Below are 20690 nucleotides of genomic sequence, written 5' to 3'. Positions count from 1 at the left end.
AGCAAACCCAATAGGGTTTTGTGACCCGGGTTCCGCATCAGATTCATATATGGGCTTCAGAAGATACACAGAAATTATAAATGGGCAAACAAACATAAGCAAGACAAAGATGGCCTCCTTATACTAGGATTGGAAAAACAATTAGTACTTGCAAAACCTTTCTTACGATCTGATCTAAGATAAGATAATCAGAAACTTCTAAAAGATTTTGTTCAAAAGGATATCATTCAATGATGCAGATAAATCAGAAAAAAATGGGATCATTTTAGTGAAAATAAGCCTTGGGTTGGGTTACATATGTGTTGGGCTTATTCTAGTCTCAGTTGGTTATCTTTTTCTCATGGTTGTTCAGTCTCTAGGTCAGTTAAGAGCTTTTAAATTGGCTGGATGATGTAATAGGTCAGATTGAAGCTTTCCAATTTGGTATGCTAATGTAAGAACTCTAACAAGCCAGTTACAAGTTTCTAGGAGAACTGGAGAAGGGATAAAAATATGCACTGGTCATAGGCCCTCCCATCGATTTGAAGAAATAAAGATGTTTAGTTTCTGAATTTTGGTTCTATGGATTCAGGCCTACTTCTGTGAATTCAGTAGTGTTACCCAGTGGATTTTGGATGTACATGGCTGATTCCTTGGTGTAAGACTGGATTCTCTTCGCAGGCTTTGGTGGATTCTTAGCCTAAGGTTTAGGTGGATTGCTAACCTATTTTTGATCATGGCCGTTTCATTTAGCATGATAAATCATAATAAACTTGATGGTATAGTCTGATCTAAAACCAGACCATAAAAAGCATCCAATCATGTAATTAATGTTTCAAACATGTGATGAAGGTTCAACTATATGATTTCAATGATCATAACTGTTAATCTAGTGCCATGATTTCAAATGCTAAATAAATTACCGTAATCCAAACCAAAGATTTAGAAGTGCCAAAACATGATGGTTGTACCGTGACCTTCCAATTGGTATCTTCCAAAATATGTACAAGGTTGAGGTTGTTGGTTCATGAACTTATATGGGGGTATTTTGGTAAAAATAAATTTTTTGTTTCACTCAATCGATAGTTATCCAGGTTGAAGCACTCCAAACATCAAGTTTCAAACACTAGCTAACCCTCGGCGTAGTTACCCTTAACGCTAGGAATCTCGTGTAATTTCCCGGAAAAAATATAACATAGAAGGTGGGAACAAGGCCTTGTAGACAAAATGTTGTCATATCAAATCCATTCTATAAGATACATACCAAAGCATGATGGGCAAGATCAACTGTTGGAAACGTCACAAAAGCTTGACCCCTCATCCTTCCCTCCTGAAATTGTGAAATTCCACTTATATTTAAGGATTCACTGATTAGACAATGAAAATGTATTCAACCATATGTAAACCCCAGCACCCATATATATAACCAGAATTATCAACTCTATACTGTGCACCCTCAATTAGATCATTCAAAGAAATACTCCATTAAAGGCAGTAGCATTTAACTTGGACATATGTGCTCTTAGAAACCTACTTGGATTGTTGTGTTTCAAGAAAAAGTTTCTATAAAAGTGAGAATTTATGATATTCCATAGAGCAAAAACCAGATTTGTCAAGCAAATTCATTACAGTCCTTGTCCAGGAACATGAATCAAACAACAGCAAGCTGAGCCTCATTTGTGCCCGGCCCTTAGGAAGTAAGTGAATACACAAAGTCAGACAACGAACCAACTTGATGAGCCAAGATCTAATAGAATCCATGCCATCTATCTAATATACTAGGATCACCACTCAATGGATGGAAACCATCTGACTAGAATCAACCAAAAGGATATCAAACACGCCTTTCACATAAAAGAAGAAGATACACCCAATTCAACTCATAGTTTATGGACTCGTTATGAACTCTATAATACATGTCACACCATTTATGTAGAGTTTACATACCTTAAGACCCCAGAAAATAATCTCCCAAATTTAGACTCTCAGTTAAAAAAGAAACCATATAAAATCAAATTTTATTTACTACAAAAACACATATATACTAACTACTAAAGAATAATGGAATATAACTTTAGTAAAAATAGGACCAAGTGAGGTGGTGAGCATTGATAATAGGGAGATAATCCAAAGTGACAATTTTAGATACCAAGGCTCAATATAAATTAAGGAGAAATAAAGGAAGAGGTGCTTTTGAACTGTTGCGTGGTTAACACACTCCATTGGACCTTATTAGAATATATGGGCCAGAATACCATGGGGGTATTTTGGACTTTTTCCCTTTGTTATTATGTCTTTTTTATGTTGTTTCTTGTATGTGGTTTAGTCCCACATTGCTCATGTAATTATTTTATTTGTTTCATTATGATTATAAATAGATGTGCTTGGGATGATAATTAATCATCCAAGCCTTACCCTAATTTTAAATCTCTCTACATGGTATCAGAGCAGATTTCGAATTAGGGACCAATCCCCTTCGAATTTCAGTGTTTTTTTCTTCTCTCTCTCTCTCTCTCTCTTCTCCCTTGTTCTCCATTCCCATATAGGGCAGCACTGATGAGGTGATCATTCGATCCAGTTGCTGCCCCCATTACCTCATTAATGCTCCATAATTCTGCTCGATAGGAACCAGCCAAGCCTCCTGCGATATTTGGATCTTCAGTTTTTTGGGAGATTGCTTCTACAACACTTACAAGGAATCAACTCCTCTTTTTGAAGACCACAACCTGCAGCAGGATTGCTCTTTTATTGGTTCAGTTCTTATCTCACAGATTTGAAGACCTCCTTGAGATCGATTCCACCATCACAAGGTTTTGAAAAAAACCATGACACCTATCAATCTTGGGGTTGCTGCTGCCCATTGGTTCTGATTTTTTGCAGGGTATTTCTTCCATCATAGAGGGTCCCTCGACTTCAGTTCCAGCCACTTTGCTGCAGTTTTTTTGCCCTTTTATTCCCTTCATCGATTTCAGCAATTCAGGGTTTTTTTCAAAACCCTAATAATATCGATATAGGGTTTTTCCTCTGCTGCTGTTTCTGTTTTTTGGAGAGTTAATTCAGCCCTTAACTCGAAGGTATTATTGGGCTTATTTGCTGCCAGTATGGATGATTCTTCCAATTCTACAGCTACTTCGGATCAGCCACTTCATGATGGCCACAGCAAGACAGACTACCACAATTTTCCACCAAATCCCATTAAACTTGATGGCTCAAATTATCTTTTATGGTCCAGATCTGCCTCCTTTGCCATTGCTGGCCATGGTCTCACCAGCCATATTAATGGCACTACTGTTATGCCTATTGAACAAGGACCTGCTCAGGAAAGGTGGCTTGCCAATAATGGTGTTCTCATGTCCTACCTGATTGGCTCTATGACTTTAGATTTGCAGCATAACTTTCTTCTTCTGGACATAGCTGCACAGATTTGGGTTGCTTGCAAGGAAACCTACGGGCAACTTGGTAATGATGCCCAGGTATATGAACTTCGGAAGAAGGCCCTTCATACCACTCAAGGTGAACTTTCAGTTTCAAAGTACTATGCTACTTTACGCAGTCTGTGGCAACAATTGGACCACTTCTCTGACTTTCACCCGACTACAGTTGTTAATATTGCTTCCTATAAGAAGCATGTGGACAAGATCAGGGTATATGACTTTTTAGCTGGCTTAAATGTGGAGTATGATCAGATTCGTGTTCAAGTGTTGGACCACAAGCCTTTTCCCACACTTGAACAATCTTATGCCTTGGTGTCCTCTGAGGAGAACCGTAGGGCTGCCATGTTGCACCCTCCTATTACTGACAGATCAGCTCTTAAGGCTGCTGCCCCAGCCACTCCTGCACCTAGTGGCACTACTTCTCTTGGTGATTCTACTACAGGGACTGTTTTTTGTGAGCACTGTCATAAACCCTATCACACCAAAGAGAAGTGCTGGAAACTTCATGGGAAACCGGCTGACTTTGAAGCTAAAAGGGCTGCCAAGACAAAGACAAAGACAAAGGCCCATCAGACTGAAACTGTTACTGTAGCCTCTGCTACTGACACTGGTCTATCCCAAGATGATCTACAGGCACTCCTACGTATGCTAAGGTCTTCTCACAGCTCGCTTCTACTACATCGCCATCGCCAATTCTTCTGCGTTCCTTCAGGTTCACACTTTGCCCTGGCCAAGTATTCCATTTGGAGGTCATTGTGCTTCGTAGCTTCCCATCCTTGGATCATAGATTCTGGAGCTACAGATCATATGACCGGTTCCTCTGGTTTGTTTCACAAATATTCTCCCACTTCTGGTAAAGACAAGGTCAAAGTGGCTGATGGTTCACTTTCTTCCATATCTGGAAAAGGAATCATCAATTGCACTTCCTCTCTTCCCTTGTCTTCTGTTTTGCACATTCCTAACTTTACTACTAACCTTCTTTCCATTAGTAGTATTACTCGTGATCTTAACTGCAAAGTCACTTTTTTTCCTTCTCATTGTGTGTTTCAGGATCTGGAATCTGGGAAGACGATTGGATTGGGTAAAGTGCACGGTGGGCTGTACCTGCTTGATGATGGTCGCTTCTCTCCACCACCATTGCCTTCTCCTGTACACCAGAACTCCATGGTCTCTTCTGAACTCTACCAGTGGCACTCTAGGTTAGGTCACCCCCTTTAGGAATTTTAACTCATTTATTTCCTAGTTTGGTCACCCTACATACTAATGATGACTTTTTTTGTGAGGCTTGTGTTCTGGCCAAACAGACACGTTCAACTTATCCAATTTCAAATAAAAAGAGTTCTTCTTGTTTTCAATTGGTGCATTTTGATGTTTGGGGTCCTAGTCGTAAAACATCTATTTCTGGTCATCGTTGGTTTGTCTCTTTCATTGATTGTCATTCTAGGAATACCTGGGTGTATCTTTTGCACACGAAAAATCAAGTTTTCTCATGTTTTCAGCATTTTCATAAAATGATCCAAACTCAGTCCGAGGCTACTCTCAAAATATTGAGAAGTGATAATGGAATAGAGTATAAGGAATCGCAATTTCAAAAGTATTTGGCTGATCATGGCATCATTCATCAAACTAGTTGTGTTGATAACCCTGCCCAGAATGGTGTGGCAGAACGGAAAAATCGCCACTTGTTAGAGATGGCCAGGGCTTTGATGTTTGCGAGGAATGTCCCATCTCAATATTGGGGGGATGCGATTCTCACTGCAGCCTATCTCATCAATAGGCTCCCTTCTCGGGTTCTTAACTCCCGTAGGCCGTAGCCCCTCTGATGTTTTACTGGGAAATTCCTCCTTTATTGTGCCTCCCAAGGTGTTTGGTTGTGTATGTTATGCTTAAGATACCAAATCTCCAGGCAAACTTGAACCTCAGGGGCTCCGTTGTATTTTCTTGGGTTATTCTCCAACCCAGAAAGGTTATAAGTGTTACCATCCCCCTTCCCGCCATACCATGGTTAGTATGGATGTTATTTTCCATGAGTCCCTTTCTTATTATTCTTCGCCACCTCTTCAGGGGGAGAGTTCTAGTGAAGATGTGTCTTTTGAGATTCCTCTACCTGAGGTTCCTCTGGCTGCTGCCCAGCCTTTTTTACCACCACCCACGGCTGCTGTCCAGCCTTCTTTACCACCACGGTTCCTGCCCAGCCTTCTTTACCACCACCCATGGCTGCTGTCCAGCCTTCTTTACCACCCACGGCTACTGCCCAGCCTACTTTGGTTAATGCCCAACATCCTCTAGCTGTTCCTCCCTCACCTGATGGGAATCCTTTACAGGGGGAGACCATAGAAAATAGTGTTGTTAATGTTCCTATCCAGGGGGAGCTAACTCCAATCCAGAGAACTATTGGTGAATTTCAGAAGAGAATTGACAACTCCAACATACTCACCTATACAAGGGGCAAAACCAACAGAGGGCAGCTGCAACCCACTTTAGTACCAATACCGATCCAATTGCCGGCTCCGGATCCGGATCCTTCATCTCCAGGTAATCCCTCTTCTTCCGACCTACCTATTGCTCATCGCAAAGGTACTAAGACTTGCATTTTACATCCCATATCTCGTTTTGTTTCTCATAGCTCTCTTTCTCCTTCTTTTCGTGCTTTTGTATCTTCTCTTTCTTCTGTCTCGATTCCTAAAAATTGGCAGGAACCATCTACAGATGGAAAGTGGAAGGCAGCAATGTTGGAAGAAATGAGAGCACTACACAAAAATAATACGTGGGATCTTGCGACTCTTCCTCCAGGGAAAAAATCAGTGGGATGTAAATGGGTCTTCGTGGTCAAACAGAAGGCTGATGGTTCAGTGGATCGGTATAAGGCACGTCTGGTTGCAAATGGGTCCACTCAGACTTATAGAGTTGACTATCAGGAGACCTTTGCACCAGTGGCAAAACTCAACACTATCAGGGTGTTATTATCCTGTGCTGCAAATCTTGGGTGGGATCTTCAGTAGTTAGACGTAAAGAATGCCTTCCTCCATGGGGAGCTTGAGGAGGAGGTATATATGGACATTCCACCAGGGTTCTCTGATGACAGGACTAGGGGCAGGGTCTGTAAATTGAAGCGTGCTCTTTATGGGTTGAAACAGTCACCTAGGGCCTGGTTTGGCAGATTTCATAAGGCTATGGTTTCAGCAGGTTATAAGCAGAGCAATGTTGATCACACTTTGTTTATCAGACGAGTTGGTGACAAGGTAACTCTTCTCATAGTCTATGTGGATGATATTGTGGTCACTGATAATGATGGTGATGCTATCAAGAATTTGAAGCTCCTCCTTGGCCGTGACTTTGAAGTCAAAGATCTTGGCCCTCTAAAATATTTTTTAGGGATAGAAGTTGCTCGATCTTCAAAGGGCATCTTTCTTTCTCAAAGAAAATATGTCCTTGATCTATTGACTGAGACTGGGCTGCTAGGTTGTCATCCTTCAGATACTCCTATAGAAGTTACTACAAAACTTAGGGAGAAAGAGGGTGAGCCTGTTGACAAACAAGGGTGGTTATCAGTGATTAGTGGGCAAACTAATCTACCTCTCTCACACACGACCTGACATAGCAGTTGCTGTAAGTTTGGTGAGCCAGTTTATGCATGATCCCTATTCCTCTCATATGGATGCAGTCTGTCGTATTTTGAGGTATTTGAAGTCTACTCCAGGAAAGGGAATCCTTCTCTCTCCTAATGGTCACCTTAAGATTGAAGCTTATACTGATGCCGATTGGGCTGGTTCTATTGATAGGAAATCTATCTCTGGCTATTGTTCCTTTGTGGGTGGGAACCTTGTCACATGGCGTAGCAAAAAGCAGAATGTTGTGGCAAGGTCTAGTGCTGAAGCCGAGTTTCGTGCGATGGCACAAGGAATTTGTGAACTGCTATGGCTTAGAGGATTATTGCAGGATATTGGTGTTGCTGTCCATCTTCCCATGATACTTTATTGTGACAATGTCACAATAAAGCTGCCATTAGCATTGCTCATAACCCTGTCCAGCATGATCGTACTAAACACGTGGAGGTTGACCGACATTTCATCAAGGAGAAGCTTGAAGCCGGCCTCATTTGTGTTCCCTTTGTGTAAGTCTACTGATCAACTGGCTGATGTGTTCACTAAGGGACTGACTGTTTCATCCTATCTTAGTCAAGTTGGGCATGCATGATATATATGCTCCAACTTGAGGGGGAGTGTTAGAATATATGGGCCAGAATACCGTGGGGGTATTCTGGACTTTTTCCCTTTGCTATTATGTCTTTTTTATGTTGTTTGTTGTATGTGGTTTAGTCCCACATTGCTCATGTAATTATTTTATTTGTTTCATTATGATTATAAATAGATGTGCTTGGGATGATAATTAATCATCCAAGCCTTACCCTAATTTTAAATCTCTCTACAGACATCAAAAAAAAAATTTATAAGACAACTATAAGACCAACAATGATTTATGAAGCTAAATATTGGGTGAGGAAGAAACAATATATAAATAAAATTAGTGTAGCTGAAAATCGTTTGAGGTAGCATGGAAATGTGCAACGGAGGCCTTTGAGTGATGCAGTACGGAGGGGTGATTTATTTCAGATCGAATGAGCTAAAAGACCCAAGGGTAGGCTTAAAATGACTAGGAGAAGTGGTGAAAAAAGATATGCATAGCTTAGGAATAGTAATAACTATGGCTTTGCGATGTAGGTAAGTTCTACTTTAAGCAGTACCATCACAAGAAGGGAGGAACCAGGCCTCTACCTTAGCCTGTTGTTCCTTGAATGAACCTGTTTTGGTTCAACTGAACTTGGCTCAGGCCAGACCATCCAGGTTTGGGTGTTTTCTGGTTCACCCAAAACCAGTCCTAATTTACCCAATCCAAACCTTAGTAAAAGAAAGGTCAAAAGTAATTAATGCATGTCTGCAGAATTTGAGAAGCATTATCTAGTTAGTTATAACAATTATCTAAAGTCTTGAAAGATTATTTTGGTCAATACTCAATAAGTCAGTTCATTAAAGGTTAGTGTAAGTCCTTGAAAGGACAGAGCCTACTGGAGGGCAAGGATCCATGTCGCAGACCCCATTTAGCTGAGTTTATCCTGTCATATTGGGCTGTGCCTTTTTCCTCTTACTATCTTTCATCTCTCTATTTATTTCCCATCTTCCTTTTGTCCTTTTTTCATTGTCATTTCTCATCTCTTTCCCCATCCCTATTCTCCTTTTTTTTTTCCCTTAGTATAACTGTTTTTTTTTTTTTGTTTTTTTTGTTTGGATCCATGTAGCTGACCCCATTAAGTTGGGATAAGGCTGTGTTTGTTGTTTGTTGTCTTAAGTCCTTGAAAATGCGCAGCTTATTAAATGCTCAAAGAGTTGTCCAGGAGAAGTCCCAATGAGAGTCTAGAACCCTCCCAACCATTCTATAAAGGGCTTCCAGTAAGCTTTAGGGAAGTCAAAAGTTGAATGAAATTTCTGGTTTATGCCAAAAGCTGTGAGATGCAGTGGAGCCTAGTGAGATGCCTTGTTTTGGTTGGTGAGATACAAACCTAGACCTTGTTGAAAATCCTTAGTCATATCCCTCTTTTTTTATTTCTTCTTTCTTCTTCCTTCCTTTGTTCCTGCGATTTTTCCCCTGAATTTGTCCACCTATTTGTTTTTAAGTCGTGCTGGTAGTTTGTTTTTGTTTAGGTGGTTTCCTGAAGGTGTTTGGTTGGCTGATCATAAGCAACAAACATTGCTTAAACTGATTTCAGTTTTGCAGTTCTCCAAACCCTGCGCTCCTGTCTATTAAGGATTTTGATTCTGTTGCAAGGACTAAACCACAATCCCATTACTTTGAATAGAGCTGATTGGTGAAAAAGGATCCATGTAGCCTACCCCGATTAGTTTGGATAAGGCTAAGAGCTGAGTAGTTGAGTATAGCTGACATGAGGATGTTGAAAAAGACGAGTAGTATAAAGACAAACTAAGGAATGAAAAGAGTAGAAGTAATTTAGGAGTGGCTCTGATACATGATAAGAGTAAAGAGTTGTACACCAAAATTTGTTTGGAAAGGACCAGATCTGGTACGATGGAGAACCAATTCCAATTAGTGAAGGAAGAAGAAGAAGATACGGGGGAAAAATTGTGTTGGTTAGTGACCCACACAGTATCACTTGTGACGAAAACTAAAATTACCAACCAGAATCTGAAGAAGAAGAAGAGAAGAGAAGAGATGGGAGAGAAAGGGGAACAGCTTGGAAACAGAAGTCGATTTTGAGCTGTTCCCCCCAAAGCTTTATTTATAGTATAAAGTAATGACAAAGATAGATTCCTAATCCTACAAGGAATCAGAACTAGCAATTAGAAATAAGTAATAACACAACTAGGAAACCTACCTAGGACTAATCCTAATTATAATAGGAACGTCAAACTCAACAACTCAACAAACTCAGCCTTATCCCAACTTAATGGGGTCGGCTACATGGATCCAAACAGAATAAAGTAGGTAAAACATAATTATTTAAAAAAAATGAGAGAGAAAGATAGTAAGAGGAAGTAGGCACAGCCCAGCATGTCAAGAGAAACTCAGCTAAATGGGGTCTGCAACATGAATCCTTGCTCTCCAATAGGATGTGTCCGAGGTCATACTTGGTACAAGACCTAGGCCATTCATGTCCTTCCTCACCACTTCCCCTATGGTCATTTTAGGTCTGCCCCTAGCTCTTTTAGCTCCTTCAATCAAAATCATATCACTTTTCCTTACTGGGGCATCCCTAGGTCTCCGTTGAATATGGCCATACCACCTCAAACAACTTCCACGGGGAGCTTGTCGTTGATTGGAGCAACTCCCAAATCCGCTCTTATACATTCATTCCGAACTTAGATATTCTACAAGTCGCCGGCGTTGAACCTTCGGATCATCTGCCCGAAACAGACCCAAAAGTGGCTTCTGGCCTAATACTAGCTGTATTAAAGCGCGCTACTTGATACCACTAATAGCTACAAGGCAGCAAGGCAAGTGAGGAAGCTATTTAGTTAGTGCCAGTAGTCTAGTCAAAAGCAACCAGGCAAGAAAAGAAGCTAGCTATCCTTCCTTGTTTTTTCCACACATCCATCTTAACATCCTCATCTCTGCTACACAAAGCTTATCAATATGACACTTCTTAACTGCCTAACATTCTGCTCCATACATCATGGCCAGTCTTACAACAGTTCTATAGAACTTACCTTTAAGCTTTAGAGGAATGTGCCAGTCACACAGCACTCCGGACGCACCTCTCCACTTCATCCAACCCACTTAATTCTTTGTGAAGCATCATCCTCAATGTCACCTTCTTTATTACAGGAAAATATCCCTTCTATCAAGTTACATAATATACCTCTCGGAATTAACACTATCCCTCTGTTGAACAGTGATGGCCACTGAGAGGCGGGGGGGGGTTGAACCAGTGGACTCAAAAACTTTTCCCCTCAATAGGTTCACCTCCTAGCTCACATGTTGATGTCTACAACACTCACCACAACTACTAATATAGTCTTCTCAACTGCTCAATCACACCACTATACACTAACTGGCAACCCTGACTCAAGCACACACAACCACAATCGCAACCCCTGTTGGTTGTTGCCAAGAGCTGATGATCACAATGCTGCTAAGAGCTACAATGTTGACTGTTGGAAATCCTTAACTCATACACATAATCTCAATCGCTACTGGAGGCCCCTCATTGATAGCATAGACATATACACACAGTCATGTACACACCCCAGCCTGACTATCAAAGGCTCTACCAGGTGTGTACACCCATCCGGCAGAAAAGCACTTCTACCAAAAACAAGCAGGCAAGCATCGACAACACAGAAAAATACATGCTTCGGCAATTTGCCTACGTGCACGGAGTAATGATCACTCAAACCTCAACATCTACTCAATACTAATTTTCCCAGCATGAAACTGAAAAGCTGCACCCACGACAAATGATGTTTCAGTCACACCTATGACTCAGGACATCTAACCTGCTTCAATCCCTAAATATAGAGACAAGGGTGTTACCCCCAATGGTTTCCCAACACCCACTGGTAACCTACACTATGTTCAAATGCAACTAGACAACTCAATAAAATAATTGGGGCTTATATCAGAGCCCTATATTGAAACTACATCTAGCATAGGTCTCAACATGCATCTCTATTGCTAGCATATACAATGGATACAGAAATACAAAAATACAAAGGCCAAGAGATAGAAATGCTCAAAACCATGCGTTCTCTAATTTCTTGTATCCGGAGATGGAACCGGCAACTCTGGCAGCTCACTGGAATCTTTAACTTATCCCAATTTGATGGAGAACTAGAATCTTCAAGTGTGCACAATGTCTGGAGCCCAATCTTGCAGTGTCTAAAACCCCCTGGCAATAGGTGTGTGATACGGACACACTCTCTCTCTTCCTTTCTTTTCTTTTTTTCCCTCCTTCCCATTTCTTTCTTCCTTTTCTTCTCTCTTTCTTTCCTTGTCCTTTCTATTCTTTCTTCTTTTTCTTCTTTCTCTTCCTTTCTTCCCCTTTCTTTCACTCCATTTTTGCGCAACAACCTATGTAAATTCGGGCACTATGCATTCCCTCCATTTTGGCACCTTCAATGGAACCCAAAGGAAGCAAGAATGAGCTTGGTGATGATCTTGATGCACACAAGAAGGGGGGAAAATGGCTTTTTCTTTTCTTGTTCTTCCTCTTACATTCTTCACATAAATGCACTTCAATGCATTACCCAAATATTCAATGGAGAACAGCCACCATTAGAGCACTTCAAGATGTCTTCAAACATCCACGAAGGTGGGTGGAGAAGTCTTCAATGCATTCTTTAAAGGGAGGAGAGCTTCAACTCAAGAAATCCGTATTTATTCAATGAATAACTCCTATGTTTTCTGGTTCAAGAGAAATAGATCTCTTTTAACCGAGCACACAGCAATTTGGCTGGACCAAAACGGCCATCGGATGAGGGAGTTATGACATTTTTAACTTCGGCTAATGAGAAGCTTCAAAATGGAATTCTACGCAGGTGACAGGTGTATGATGAGCCGGCGACGCACAGAATAAGGAGACTACAGAGGATGCACGGGTCTTGGATCAGTCAAAGCCGTCAAATGCAAATGTAGTGATGTGGTTTTTTAATGGAATGTCAGATAGGTGTCAATCTAAAGTCTCACCGAGTCAGACGCTTGGTCAACGAACCAGTGAGAACACAGATAAGGAATCTCGGATAAGGTGTAAGACGTGCACAATCACATTGTAGTCAGTGATGGTGACAAGCGGATCGTCACGAGGTCAGATGTGGCAGGCGATGTTTCTCGCTCTGATTGGTACTCCAGGTATGGTCGAATCTAGACCATTCGTTCGAATAATTAGAGCGGGAAAAGATTCCAATCGTAGGATTCGAATCCGACCTTAGGGGATACAACATCGCAAATAGGATCTCTTCATTTGGAATCTTTGAATCAGTTTTTAATGCACGTGTGCTACACATAATCAGGTCTTGATTCAGTGAATCAAGGAGCACCCTTTTCCCGTACACACTATCAACCAGAATGCTTGAGAAGGTATTGTGGGCATAACTTCTTCGTTTTAGCTCCGATTTGAGCGCTGTTTGCGACCACGTGTGTGTGACGATGAGCACTACCAATATAAATTGGCCACATCAGCAAACTCCTTATTGATTCTTTTAGGGAGCCAAAAACAATTGGGACTGACTAAAATACCCTTCATTTTCAGGTGACCAAACGGGAATTCATGTAACTTTGTCGCCTGAAAACGGAATTGCGCGATTCCAATTACATACTTACATTTCAAAGAAGATTTAACGAACTACAATACTCATGTAGATTGCTCCACCCAGTTCCGCTTTTAGTCCCTCCAAAAATGCTGACGAACATGCTGCCAGTGCATAATCCTATAAAATCACAACTCCCAAGGTACTTCCATAACATTGGGCCTTCACCCAAAGCTGCCGAAGGCTGCCAGACACTATATAAACTTGAGGTGAAGTATCTCATGCTGCCACATAAGCTCGGATGCTCCAGCAACACTGCCAACATGTCACATCATTACCAAATGACCAAAATGCCCTTGTAAGTTGTATCAACACTCCACTAGCCTCTATGACTGACATATTCACTAAAACAACCATGTATGCTGACTGCAAACTATCTAGGTCATCTGCGCTCTATAACAACAACAAACTCAGCCTTATCCCAACTTAATGGGGTTGGCTACATGGATCCAAACACAACAAAGGATAACTGAGTTCTAGTAAAAAAAAAAAGGGGGGGGGGGTTGGGGAAAGAAGAGAAATGGAAAATTGAAAATGACAAATGAAAGATGGAAGATAGTAAGAGGAAAGAAGCCCAACCCCGCACGACAGGAGAATCTCATCTAAATGGGATCTACTACATGGATCCTTGCCCTCCAATAGGCCCTATCCGAAGTCATAATTGGTACAAGACCTATGCTGTACATGTCCTTCCTCACCACTTCTCCTACGGTCATTTTAGGCCTGCCCCTAGCTCTTTTAGCTCCTTCAATCGGGATCATATCACTCCTACTTACTAGGGCGTCACTAGCCCTCCGTTGAATATGACCATACCACCTTAAACGACTCTCTCGAAGCTTGTCACTGATCGGGGTGACTCCCATGTCCGCTCTAATACGTTCATTCCGTACTTTATCCATCCTTGTTTTTCCACACATCCATCTTAACATCCTCATCTTTGCTACACAAAGCTTATCAATATGTCACTTCTTTACTGCCCAGCATTCTGCCCCATACATCATAGCCAGTCGTACAACAGTTATATAGAACTTTCCTTAAAGCTTTAAAGGAATACGTACGTCACACAACACTCCAGACGCACCTCTCTACTTCATCCATCCCACTTTAATTCTTTGTGAAACATCATCCTCTATGCCACCTTCTTTACTTATAATTAACCCTAGATATCTAAAATAGTCACTATGTGGTATCTCTCTATCCTCAATTTGCATCATATCAGTATCCATCACAGTGTGACTAAAATTATACATCATATACTCCGTTTTGTTCTATTAATCTTAAAGCCTTTAGTTTCCAAGGTTGACCTCCAAAGCTCTAACTTAGAGTTAATCCCTTCTTTAGTCTCATCCACCAAAACGATATCATCAGCGAAGAGCATACACCACGGGATCTCGTCTTGAAGGTACTTTGTTAGATCGTCCATGATAAGTGCAAATAGATAAGGGCTTAAGGCTGATCCCTGGTGTAACCCAATCGTAATTGGGAATTCCTTTCCATGACCTCCCACAAATCTCACACTAGTCACCACGCCCTCATAAATATCTTTAATAGCATCCACATATTTGCTAGAAACTCCTCTCCTCACTAGGACACACTGGATTAAATCTCTAGGGACTCGGTCATAAGCTTTTTCCAGGTCAATAAAGACCATATGGAGAGCCTTCTTGCTTTCTCTATATCTTTCCATGAGCCTCCTCAATAAGTAGAGAGCTTCTGTCGGGGATCTACTTGCCATAAAGCCAAACGAGCTTCAATAACCTTCTCTCATAGTTTCATATTATGACTCATAAGCTTAATGCTTCTATAGTTGTTGCAACTTTGGATATCACCTTTATTTTTGTAGATCGAGACTACAATTCTTCTCGCCACTCATCTGACATCTTCCTTGTGATCAAAATCTTATTAAACAGATTGGTTAACCAATAAGCCCCACAACCTCCAAGGATTTTCCACACTTTTATTTGAATCTCGTCTGGGCTTGGGGTCTTGCCTGCTTTCATCTTTGTTAAGGCTTCTTTAATTTCCACCACACTAATCATTCTTACGTATCTATGACGTGTGGCATCTTACTGAAAAATGTAATCGTCTGGGTCATTTCTACTCGACCCATCTCCATTTAGTAGGTCATAAATATACTCATCCCATCTCTTCACAATGTCCACATCTCTCACCAACACTCTTCCATCAGCATTCTTGATGCACCTCACTTGATCAAAATCTCTGCTGTACCTTTCTCTCATCTTAGCTATCTTACAATATCTATTTGTAAAATTATAGAAATACCGTGCAATACTGTCTGTGGCTGCAAATGACAGAAATGCCCCTGGATGACTCCCAATCACTGTGGGACCTCTATGTACACTGCCTAACCCCTGTAATCGTGTCACTGTCACTGTGAACACTATAAGAACTGTTGCGGATGCTAGGAACACTGTCTTCACAACGAGAAGGCTGTCAACTCATCTAGAATGATGTCTGAACTATCTTGGTCTTTGTAACTGCCCGGACTGCCACTGTACAAGAGAGAGACAAGCATCATTCAGGTAGCAATATCAAATCAAGCACACAAAACACCTGTAACATCATAAGATAATAATCGTCGTACAAATCCAATCAACAACGAGCATAATAGGCGGTAGTGAACACTAACTGCAACCCACAATATCATATCAACAACAACAATATCAAAAGCACTTCACAAAGAAGGCTAGTAGTAGGTAGCACTTTACAAAGAAGGCAAGTAGTAGGTAGTCATCTTCTCAAAGAAAGATAAAAGTGCAACATCCAACGGCTACATCAAAAGCCCTTCTCAAAGAAGGCAAGTAGTAGGTAGTCATCTTCTCAAAGAAAGATAAAAGTGCAGCATCCAACGACTACATCAAAAGCCCTTCTCAAAGAAGGCAGGTAGTAAGTAGTATTCTGCTTAAACAAAGACAGATATAGAACCCCAAACAGAGGTCTCAGATAAAAACTCCAATGATAAATAGGCAGTATAGGTTACTACAAACTAAACAACATCAAATTGTTGCGGACCAGATAAACAGTATAGGTTACTATAAACCAGATAGGCAATATAGGTTACTGCGGACCAAATAAACAGTATAGGTTACTGTAGACCAAATAAATATGAATTGTTTCTGATTACCATATTCTTTGATAAAATTGTTGTTGAGGACACGAACAAATAAATAATAGTAATCTTCAGATAACAATAGCAGATAAGAGAATAATAATCTTCAATCTTACCCTCGCGTGTAGCATTACACATGGACAAATAATGACCACCAATATCAGCATCTCAAAGGATGAGCATCACAAAAAAAAACCAATAATCAAGAGTAGTGTTGCAATAAGATCCTAATAATCTCCATTTCACCCCCTCACAGTAGAAATAATTCCCATGCAAGTAAGATCCCAATAAATAATTTCTAATCTCTGCTCATGGTAGCAAATAATTGTCATGCAAGTGAAATTGATACGATCGGGGCCCACCTAATAAAAATATGGTAAATAAATAAACCCAATCACAATTCTGTAATTAATTCATTCAATCCCCAAGTAATGCGAAAACCGAATCAAAATACCCAACTGGGTCCGACGTGGACCCACACAGTAGGCAATAGCAAGGGTTAATGGTAAAATTGTAAATATTTCAATGTTGGAAAAGGGATGGCATGGCTGTAATTTGGTTGGAATCCACTTTTAACACAATCCAAGCCAAAGGGCAAACTGGTAATAAACCAGAATTTTTCAAGGGCTTTTGGTAAACAATGGAACAATGAGACACAATGGGATTTACTATTTAATAAGTAGGGACAATCTTGGAAGCAATTGTATAGGAGTTGAAAAAGGCAAGGGCAAATTAGGAAGGTGATAAGTATGAAATTTAATATAAAAAAAACTGTCATTGGGATTGCATGGATGACATGATAGACATAGGAGACATTGGGGACATAAGTGACATGGGGGACAAGAGTGGAGATGGTTAATTAATAATATATGTATATATATATATATAGATGAAAACTCAGGAGTAAAGTAACGTACCTTCAATGGTAAACAAAGAGAGGTTAACCGATAGGAGTGGAGAGGACATTTGGGGAAATCAGTAAGTAAGACTAAAAGGGTCAAAGAGGATGACAACTTGAAGAGTTGAAGTAGCCCTCTTATTTGAACGGCAACCATGGCAGTGGAATGAAAAAGGGGAGAGCCAGTGCCAGCGAACAAGATGAAGGTTGGCTTCAATGTAACAGAAAACCGAAGAACCACGGACAAGCAGCAGCAAATTGACGAAGGTATACTGGTGTTCAGCAATCAACAATCACCAGATATCTCACAGCGGTAGAAGAACCCAGCACGCAACCAGCAAACCCCAAAAAAAAATTGAAACCAGTAAACCAAGGCATAAAAAAACCATAGCGATAACCAAGAGGTTCTGTGTTCCTGATCTCGTTGTAGTTCCTCACCGGTATTGGAGCCAACAGGACAAAGGTTCACAGCAGGAGCAGGGCAGTGGCGATTGCGGGAATAAATCAGAAAAGGAACAGCAAAACTTCAGGTTCAACTCGAACTCACCCAAACAGCCTTTTTTTTTCTTCGAACCAGCAGAAACCTTAGGTCTTCTTTAATTAGGGTTTATAATTTTGTTTTTCTTCTTCTTCTTCTTCATGGCTCTGATACCATGAGACGAAAACTCAAATTACCAACCAGAATCTGAAGAAGAAGAAGAAGAAGAGAACAGATGGGAGAGAAAGGGGAACAACTTGGAAACAGAAGTCGATTTTGAGCTGTTCCCCCCAAAAGCTTTATTTATAGTAAAAAGGAATTACAAAGATAGATTCCTAATCCCACTAGGAATCAGAACTAGAAATTAGAAATAAGTAATAACACAACTAGGAAACCTACCTAAGCTAGGAATAATCATAATTATAATAGGAACCTCAAACATATATGCTAAATTATATAAGATATGCCGCTGGGGGCATATTGGGTATTTTCCTCCTCCACTGACTCTAATTAATGGAGTTGGTTCGAGAGGGGACATAATTGTAATCTTTTTCTCCCCTATTTTATTATAAATAAAGAGATTGGCTGGTCCCTCTGATCATCCAACCATTACAGCCCTAAACAGTTCTGTTAACATGGAATCAGCGCTAAAAATCTGATCTAGGTTACAAAATTTTCCCTCATCCCATCACCTCTCTCTGTTTCTCTCTCCCTCTTAATCCCCTCTTCTCTTCTCTTCTCTTCTCAGTTCCCTCCCATCTCAAAGGGCAGCACTAATGAGGTGATCCATGGATCTAGTTGCTGCCCTACACCCTACTTCAAACAAAGAATGAACTAGCCTTTTTTGAGATCGATAGTTGCTGCCCTCTATTCGGCGATTTGGATTCTTCACCTCCCTTGAAGATGGGATTCTTCTCATTATTGAAGAATGATTCTTCCCTTATTGAATATTGAAGATCAAGACCTGCATCTTTGGGCAGCATCTGTAATCATCTGCTGCATCAACAATTGAAGTCTTCTGTTCTATAGATTTCGAATTTTTAGGGTTTTTTCAAGTTTTCTCAAAACCCTCACACATTGATTTGGGGTCAGCCCTTTTCAGATATTGCTCTTTTTTAAGGGAAGTTTGGTCCACCCTGAAGGAGAACTCGACCCTGTTTTCAGCCCTTTTTGGTGGTTATTTTTGAAGATCTCCCAAATCTGTCTCAAAGTTGATTTTAGGGAAAATCGATCTGTATTTTTTTGGTTTTGTCTGCATCGATCTGGACACTTTGCCGACTCTGATTATTTAGTTCTATCATCATGTCTGATGTGACTACTGCTACCTCCGGATGTGAAGGACAGACTCGGAATGAGTACCTACCTTTAACAGCTAGTTCCATCAAGTTTGATGGAACAAATTACCTGATCTGGTCTTGATCAACCTACCTAACTATTGCTGGTCGTGGACTCACAAGACATATCACTAGTACTACTAAGAAGCCATCTTCTACTGGTTCTCCTCAGGATCAATGGATCTCTAATGACTCTCTAGTAATGTCTTTTTTGCTTAACTCTATGCAACCTAACATTGCCAGAGGTTATTTGTTATTGGATACTGCCTCTCAAAAATGGACAGCTGCAAAGGATACATATGGGCAGGTTGGGAACGATGCCCAGGTGTATGTATTACGAAAGAAGATTCATGACACCACCCAGACGGAGCAATCTATCTCTCAGTATTATGCAGAACTTCGCAGTTTATGGCAAGACCTTTCACTATGTTGATAATCAGCCCACCAATGCTACTGACATTACTGCCTACAGTAAGCATATTGATAAATTCGGATCTACGATTTTTTGGCTGGACTAAATGTGGAATATGATCAGATTCGGGTAATCGATCCCCTTTTCCAACACTAGAGTAATCTTATGCTCTAGTTCATACTGAGGAGAGTTGCCGGTCTGCTATGCTTCATACTCCTACCATAGATCGATCTGCTCTACTGACTGCTGCTAATTCTACCACCGTTGATGGATATACTCGCACTAGTGATACCTCTAAGGAGGTTATCAAGTGTGAACATTCTCACAAGTCATGGCATACAAAGGCTACTTGTTGGAAGCTGCATGGTAAGCTTGCTGATTTAGTGGCCAAGCATGACCGTGGTCGATCAAAGAACAAGGCAAACCACATTGAGACTATTACTACTCCCACTTCAACTGATATTGGTCTTTCCCAGGAAGAAGTACAGGCTTTCCATCGCATGTTGAAGGCTTCTTCCACTGCTGCTGCACCATCTACTATCTCTCCACCAGCATCGGTTGTTTCCAGTCCTTGGATCATCGATTCCAGTGCCACTGACCGTATGACTAGTTCCTCTAGTCTTTGTCACCAATATTCTCCCTCTTCAGGCAAAGACAAAGTTTGAGTAGCAGATGGGTCCCTCTCTTCTAGATTTAGGAAAGGCTCTATTTGTTGCTCTCCATCCCTTACTTGATCCTCTGTTTTACATATTCCTAATTTCACCACTAATCTTCTTTCCATTAGTAGTTTAACTAAAGATCTAAACAACACAGTAACCTTTTTTCCTTCACATTGTGTTTTTCAGGATCTAGTTACAAGGAAGACGATGGATGTGGTAAGGTGCATGGTGGTCTTTATTTGCTCGAAGATCGTTCTCCTACGCCTATAGCATTACCTTCTCAGTTACATCAGCTCCACTCGACTTCTTCAGATCTTCATCAATGGCACCACCGATTGGGTCATCCTCCCTTAGGGACTTTGTCACGTATTTTTCCTAAGTCAAAGATTGTAACAAAGATGAGTTTTTTTGTGCGGCCTGTGTTTTGGCAAAACAGGCTCGATCTACTTATTTACCAATGAATAAAAGAAGTGTTTCTCGTTTCCATGTGGTACATACTGATGTGTGGGGACCCTTTCGCCGAGTTTCAATTTCTGGTCATAGTTGGT

General features: G+C 40.8%; 1 protein-coding gene across 1 annotated transcript in view; it reads right to left on the bottom strand.

The window, feature by feature from the left end:
- Nucleotides 1-20690, bottom strand: part of LOC122642407 (U11/U12 small nuclear ribonucleoprotein 65 kDa protein) — a 58493-nt gene that overhangs the window by 14330 nt on the left and 23473 nt on the right. The window contains exon 12 of the mRNA XM_043835860.1: nt 1244-1309. Coding sequence (XP_043691795.1) covers nt 1244-1309 — 66 coding nt within the window. The remainder of the gene's footprint in view (nt 1-1243; nt 1310-20690) is intronic.

Source organism: Telopea speciosissima, chromosome 10 (genome assembly GCF_018873765.1).
Source record: "Telopea speciosissima isolate NSW1024214 ecotype Mountain lineage chromosome 10, Tspe_v1, whole genome shotgun sequence".
Taxonomy (NCBI): domain Eukaryota; kingdom Viridiplantae; phylum Streptophyta; class Magnoliopsida; order Proteales; family Proteaceae; genus Telopea; species Telopea speciosissima.
The sequence above is the reverse complement of the archived record's forward strand: the minus strand, read 5'-3'. Positions and strand labels throughout refer to the sequence as shown.